The following is a 7,515-nucleotide window of genomic DNA, read 5'->3' on the forward strand; positions in this document are numbered from 1 at the left end:
TATTATTAAAATCCTTTGTATTTTATCCTATCAAACTATTGGAGGATTTGCATATTAAATCTTACTAAACTATTGGAAGATTTAATGAATTTTCTCAAAAATAAAATTTTGTAAATATTTTACAATAAAATTTCATTAAACTATTGAGAGATCTGCATCAACGTAAATCCTACCAAAATATTGAAAGACTTTACTAATTATTTTCTTGGGCAAAATATATTAATAAATCTGACAATAGAGCTTTTTCAGGGTGAGACACTAGTCTCCATGAATACTCTTGAGGTAAAAAAATTATTTTAAACTACTACCAAACTATTAGAGTAATCTTAAGATCAATTTTCAATAATAAATATTTTGGTAAATTATTAACATGTTTAAAGCTTGGATAATTTGAAATCAAATTGGTACCATCATTTGGATGGGCACAGTGAGCGTGTTATAATCTTCCTTACATGTAACCGTAATCCCAAACTTAAAATTTGATTTCGTAGACTAGAAACTACTATTTAAAGATACTTAAGTTAATCTTAAGATTCTTCTTTAAATATGACAGATTCTGTCAGGTAACCAATCGTACCTTAACAAAAAAAATTGGTAGTGACTCCTTTAACCTATAACTAATGGTAAGTTCACGGATCTATATATTAGGACATGAAGCTTTTACAACAATTTGTATTGAAAGATTTAGATTTTTCTGTAGGATGAATGGAAAGTTTATTTATTGAAAAAAATAAATATAATCAAAATGTTTTTATATGATACTTTCAACTAAAGTGAGAATTAAGTATGGATGAAAATTAGATATTATGTTTAATTTAAATGATTAGAAAAATCAATTTGCCATACTCTTGGATTAATTGTACAAGGATTTGATACAATGTTTCCTACCTAATGGTTCCTCATATTTTAAAAATGTCATGGTATATCACATATGTACATATATATATATATATGATAATTCTAAACACAATATGGTGATAAAATATGAAAATGATAAAAAATGATATCAATATGGTTTAAAATTCTAACAAAAATCATATATAAATTTGACAAAAACTTAAAAATATATTTATCGTTTTACTCATTGACTTAAATTATGACATAATAATTTTTGTATTTTATATGTATTATATATAAAATAAACATACAAAAATACACAAACTGTCATGTATACAAAGAGGGAGAGCTTGATATTTTATGTTGAAAATGAAACATGATATATCCATGGGAAGTTCCCGGTGAATAAGGGGTGATCAATGGGAAACATGGGAGCATTAATTGTAAAGGGCAGAAGGCATGCATGGAAGAAGTGAAGCAAATATATAGTTCATTTAAGTCGAGGGTATGAACTTCACGTTTATGGCAGGCCTACGCCTTCTTCAATTGGACGGCATATATTTTGACAGATCATCCACATCTACATCTTTGATTATCAATAAATGATCCTATCAAGTGTCTGTACTCGTGAACTCCCTCATGTCTCCCTACCCCATTAATTTCAAGGCTAGCTTTTCAATCTATATATACCACTATTAATTATTTTAGTTTCCAACTTTAAACTTTGCCCAATATATACAACACATACTTAGATTTGTTTACATGTCTAGGAAACACATTCTATCTATAAAAGGAAAGTAAAAAAATTTGACGTGTATCACGAAAACTTATCCAAATTCAAGCATGAAGCAACCTGATTTGATTAAAAAATATTAACTCGAACCCGAATGATGTGAAAGACTAATACAAAACAATTCAAACTTGAATTGATTTTAAAAGTTAACAATGTGAAATTATTAGAACCTAACTAATTGGAGAGTTAAACTCGAATGATGTCCCAAAGTAGAAATGATTTGAATTTTGAGTTGATGACCTAACAACAATGTAGTCAATTACTTGTCTTTGTTTAAATGCCTTCTTCATTTGATAAGAAGTACCACAGTAATGACATTTTCTTTGATATAATAAGTGAAAATTATTACGATAATAATCACGTAAAAGGGTCAACAATTACGTGATATGTTGGATTCAAAGCTCTAATAAAAAAACATGTAAACATAATTATTAGTTTTATACATTAGCTTACATGAAAATGATCTTAACAACGAAAATAGCTCATCATAAACGTTTGAATCTAAAAATAATGTATAGTTGAGTTGTGCATTTTCCTATGAGCTAGACTAACTTTTTAAATGTACTATTTTTCTATTTCATTTTTAGTGTTCCTTTTTAATTTTACGTAGATTAAAAAATTTTCGACTTTTATGTGTTTTATATTATAAATTCAATTTTTTTATAATGTAAAAGTGCTATGCTTTTTATTGTCAAAAATATATGTAGGATTATTCCTTCTGTTGCCTATATGTTATAGTTGTCTCTAGCAACAACCCTGTTGTATAAATTGCTTGAAGTGTCTTCTTGACTTTTTTTTTTTTTTTTTAATTTGTTTGAAATTTTGTTTTGTTCTTTTAGGTTGTAACGTGCTTTTGAATACTAATATTAGTATAGGTTTAATTGTGGATGACTTAACAATTCATGTGAAAACCTTTCAAAAGATAGCCGCGGATCATGTGAAGTGCATCAGGTGTACCCTCCTATATTTAAAACTACTTCCTCTCTCTCTGTCACTGCCCTTATATTACTACCCTCGCCCACGACCAGAACTCCCCCAAAACTTTGGTATTTCCTGCATGGTTTTCTATCATAAGTGTATTTCTTCAAAGTTTCTCAAATTTGTGTGGTTTGTTATACAAACAATAACACAGAAACATGAAGAACTTCTCTCATGGAGTTGGTCGAATGATGTTAGTTTTGATTTTCTTGATGGTTTGCTTATTCACAGAAAGCCATCGTGTGACCCCTCATCACCATGGTTAGTTCATTGCAAATATCTCTGTCTCCATTTCTTCATTCAAATCCATTCATCCGTGTTAATTAATCCATTGCAAACCAGAGGCTTATCTATTTTAGAATTAGGACGCTCAAAAACTTTAAAAAAAAATGTGAAGAAAAATATTTTTCTGAATATCCCGAAATTTTCCTATGAATATCCAAAAATTTAAAAATAAAAAAATTGAAGGAAAATTTTTCTTAACACCCCAAAATTTTTTATACATATTTTAAGTGAATACTTAAAAAGAAACTCGAATGTGTCACTGTTGCAAATTAATTCATTTTCTCTATTTTGGCACTGATTTACATTATTCTATGTATGTGTAGCTACCAAATTTGGAGATGAAGGACAAGTGCACCCTGAGGTTTGTTTCTCCCCACGTATCCCTCATTACCATCATATCTTAATTTCTTACGCAACTTGAGTATATAAAATAAAATAAAAAGAGGCTAACAGCTGTGCAGTGTGTTGATAAAGAATAAGACTCTTAGATTTAATGATCAAATTCAAATCCTGACTGCATGAAGTAAAATAAAAATAAAATAAAAAAAGTCCTCAATGACTCAATTGTGTTGCAGGAAGGAGTAAAGGAAGTGCTAGGGATGGAGTTATACCCAACAGGGTCGAGCTTGCCTGACTGTTCCCACGCTTGTGGCCCCTGCTTTCCCTGCAAGAGGGTGATTGTGAGCTTCAAGTGCTCCACTTCAGAGTCCTGCCCAATTGTTTATAGGTGCATGTGTAAAGGCAAATACTACCCTGTGCCTTCCAACTGACACAACATTTGGAGACGCAATTTGTTTAGTGATGAAGAAATTGAAGATTATTAATTTAGACTTGGTGCTCACTTCCAATTGAGAAGAAATTCAGAAGGGGATAGCATTGTAAATAGTGGAATTGAGTTTTGCGTAATTCTATTTCATATTAATTAGTTAGTAGAACTGAGTTTTATTTTCGTACTCCCTTTGTAGCATTGAGCTTTTGTTTTTAGTAAGTCGAATCTGAAATTCCAAGTGTTTTAGCACTTGAACTTTCTTTATCTCTTTTCTTCTCTCTTTAACCACTTTTTTCTCTCATTTATTTTACACTAAATTTTCTTCTTATCATCCATTTCATTCTCCTTCACTAAAATTAATTTAAACAAACAAATTTTGACAAAAATATAATCATGTAAGTAAAAAATAAAATGAATTCAAATTTTAATTTATTTAATTTATACAATTATTTTTAAAAATTAACATTCAATTAAATTAGAATTCAAATCTCGTTACTTTTAATATTTTTTTTGCAAAATAAACTATTATAGTTATGAAAATATATGATTTCAATTTTATGGAGGTTTTCCAAACTTGGGTATATCAAAATTATTGAAATTGGTAATCCATAGCCACAAATCAAGGAATATTAGAAAATGAAATTATTTTCTTCCCCAGCCACTAGTTTCCATTCATGTGTCACAAAGAAGGGATTTAATTCAGTGTTGACAACTGTTGTTGCAATGACATGGACCATCCACTTCCTCTCTTCAACGCAAACATTTTTTTTTTATCAATGCCCTTCAGGTCTTATTTGCCAATAAAATTCAAGTTTAGCAAAGCTTTAGCTAACCAAAGCTTCAAAATTAATGTTTGGAAAAACCAGACCGAATCAATCGGTCTGATGTTCAGTTTGATAAGAGTATAAAATCGTCAAAATCAATTAAACCGGTTTAATTGGGTTTTTGAACCAGTTAAATTTTGACTTATTATTTTTAATTAATTGCGTTGTGAAATATTGTTGCTGGGTGAGAATTTGGGTTAGGTTGCTGAATAGTGTTGTTTCTAATTTCTTCCTTGGCTAATTGTCAACTGCTCCCACAAGACCTCAACCAAAAAAAAAAACCTCATTGCCAGAGCACTTTTTGTGATTGTTGATGATCTTATTGTGTTGTCGTAAGGTTGATTGTGTAGGAACTAGTCCTAAACCAAAAAGGAGTCTAGATCAAAAGGACTCAGTTACACATAAATCTCTTGGCAAGTTTTCTCTTTTATGGGATTCAATTTCAAAAATCTTATTTTTTAAAGCAATTTAATCTGGATAAATTTGAAGTTTTTATTTAGAATTTTTATATTTTTATATTCTATTTTTTGATATTTTAATATTTCTATTTTCTTTTTCTTTTTTACGGTCTTTTTTTTAAAATTTTATCAAAAATAAATTAAAAATTAAAAATAAAATTGATCAAGTCCGTCCGTTTTCAATGGGCTCAAAGTCCAACTAAAATCCAATTAAAGCCCAATGTTATTTTAAAAATTTTTTAGACTCAATTAATAATTTGGAAACTCAAGAATTGAAATCTTAAACTCAAATTAATAAAATTTAACTGTAACTTGGAAAATTGAATTTAATCCTTTTTTTTTCAGGGGAGGGCATAGCCTTATAGGAGGAAAGAAGAAGCGATCTTAGTTCGAAATCGAGATCTTTATATTCTCATAAAACTTTAATTAATTATTAGATTAAAAAGTGAAAGACAAATTGAATTTAATCTTAAATTTGAATAAAATAAGCTTGAATTAAGTACAATAAAGCTCTAAAGAAATCAGTCGGAAGTTCAATTCAAATTAATTCAAATTTTTTAACAATATTTCGAAAAATTTTGGAACAAAAAGAGACGTGTACTTGGTATGATAATCCTAGCTAGTTTCTTACCACCCCTTCAAATTTCATTTGCCTCCTACATTATTCGCCTTCTACAATTCAAAACTTCAACAGATGAAAAGAAGCGTTTACTATGGGGCCTGTGTGGTGAGAAACTTTCTTCAAAGCTACGATTACAACCCCGTAGCATGGTATGATTGGTATCCAAATCCTTCTGCCACTTCATTTGAAATATCTTCCACCTCATTGCTTCATTCATCAACCAATGCCTGAAGATACGATTTCCTCCCATATGTTTCATTTATATATGTCCTCACCTCCCTCAAACTCACTTTGATAAATTGATTTCCTTTTCTCACTTCCTGCACACCATTTTCACCATTGCTTCCCTTCCCCTCTGCTCCAGAAAGCCTTCCTGGCTAGGGTCATATCTTGCTAAGTTAACTCCAATCTTATGATCGATCATTCAACCAAGTACTCCATAAAACTTTCTGTCGCCTGAAAGATGGAAACAAAGAGTTGTTTTCAGGACAGTAAAAGTTCTAAAATTACGGTTACCATGTGTTTAGAGGGTATAAGTTAATTCAAATTAAGATTAAAATGTTCTAATATTTTAGCTTTTGTGTGTGTGTGTGTGTGATGCTTGTAGGTATTTTCGAATATGGTTTTGGGTATAATTTGGGCGATGACTGATGAGTATTTTGATGATGGTGTTTATGCAAAAATGGTGGCTTTGTTGGTGAGGTGTAATTAGCCGGTGGCAGTAGGATGAGAAATTCATAAAAAAATTTCCAATATGTTTTTTAAAAAATTATTGTAATAATTTTTTTTTAAATTTTAAAAATAAGGTTTAAATTATTAAGTTCAAGTTATCATCATAATCAAATTTTTTTTATCTATAATCACTGAATAATAAATTAAACGAACTAATCAATATAGACACCAAATTTGTTTGGATTTTAATCTGTCGGGTATATTAGGTTCTCTAACCGAGCCCTGATTTCAATTCAATTAGACTTCAAGCCTAATTTTAATTCAACAGAGCCCAAAGTCTGATTTTGATCTAGACCCAATCAGGCTTGAGGCTCGATTTCATTGTTTAGGCCCAAAGCTTACCTTTTTTTATTCCTTTTTTTTACATTGATATTAATTTATCAATTTTACACAAAAAATAGAAAAAAATAATAAGAAAAAAAAACAAAAGGGCTAGTGGCAATGGGTGTCGTGCACAGCACCACTACCACCCCTTGTTCATCCGTGTTCGTCCTTGTTCATCACCCATGCCCTATACTTCTAGCCATCATGCCCTGTCCACCTTTGAGTCCTTGAAATTTTCACTGTAAGACAAGATAGAAGAAACCAAAGGGGGTAGGGGGCTCGTGCTTGATGGCATCCCCTTCTACCAAAACCTGTGCCACTTATCTAGGCACAGGGCATGGCCGGAACTCTATAAATAGAACTCTATGGTCGATCCAAAAAAAAAAAGAAAAAAAGAAACCCTGCAACTAAAAAAAGAAAGAAAGGATTTTGTCAAAAATCAAACAAAAAAAAAACTCATTCCCCTGAAATGGGGTACCTTACGCCAAAAACCCCTGTAAAAAAAATCAGTTTCAAAAAGCAAGTCAAAAAGCAAAAAAAGAAAGGATTTGGCCTAAAGTTAGAAAGCATATATAGGGAATTTGAGGCTATTTTTAGTGAAAGGAAAGTCGGATATGTGTTCAAGGGGTCGAGAGAAGTTTGTGGATGAGTTTTGAGATTTTTCGATAACCGACACGGCAGTCGGAGTTCGTCGCTAGCAAGGAACACGGCAACCGTCACGGTTGACGGCCATAACCCTAGACTTGTCTGAAAAAAAATGAGAGATTTTTTTTTTAGAAAAGAAGGAAAAACATGTTGAAAAAAAAATTTTTTTTTTTTACTTTTATATAGAAGTCTAGTCTCAAAACAACACCATTTCATTTAAAGGCCCAAAACGACATCGTTTTAAGCTA

At 30.6% G+C, this 7,515-nt stretch overlaps 1 protein-coding gene across 1 annotated transcript; it reads left to right on the plus strand.

Annotated features, from left to right (window-relative positions):
• The first annotated feature begins 2,128 nt into the window (after positions 1 to 2,128).
• Positions 2,129 to 3,928, plus strand: LOC111315036 (protein EPIDERMAL PATTERNING FACTOR 2-like). Its single transcript, XM_022916657.2, has 3 exons — positions 2,129 to 2,869; positions 3,217 to 3,254; positions 3,469 to 3,928. The coding sequence occupies exons 1-3, from the start codon at positions 2,767 to 2,769 to the stop codon at positions 3,661 to 3,663; spliced, it is 336 nt and encodes a 111-aa protein (XP_022772392.1). The 5' UTR covers positions 2,129 to 2,766; the 3' UTR covers positions 3,664 to 3,928.
• Positions 3,929 to 7,515: the final 3,587 nt, after the last annotated feature.

This window comes from Durio zibethinus, chromosome 20 (genome assembly GCF_047325235.1).
Source record: "Durio zibethinus cultivar Kanyao isolate XHJ-2024 chromosome 20, ASM4732523v1, whole genome shotgun sequence".
NCBI lineage: Eukaryota > Viridiplantae > Streptophyta > Magnoliopsida > Malvales > Malvaceae > Durio > Durio zibethinus.

Coding starts and splice junctions, on each gene's coding strand:
- LOC111315036 (XM_022916657.2), top strand. CDS start 2,767: ATGAAGAACTTCTCTCATGGAGTTGGTCGAATGATGTTAGTTTTGATT. Junction 2,870..3,216: donor TGTGACCCCTCATCACCATG/GTTAGTTCATTG, acceptor ATGTATGTGTAG/CTACCAAATTTGGAGATGAA. Junction 3,255..3,468: donor AAGGACAAGTGCACCCTGAG/GTTTGTTTCTCC, acceptor ATTGTGTTGCAG/GAAGGAGTAAAGGAAGTGCT.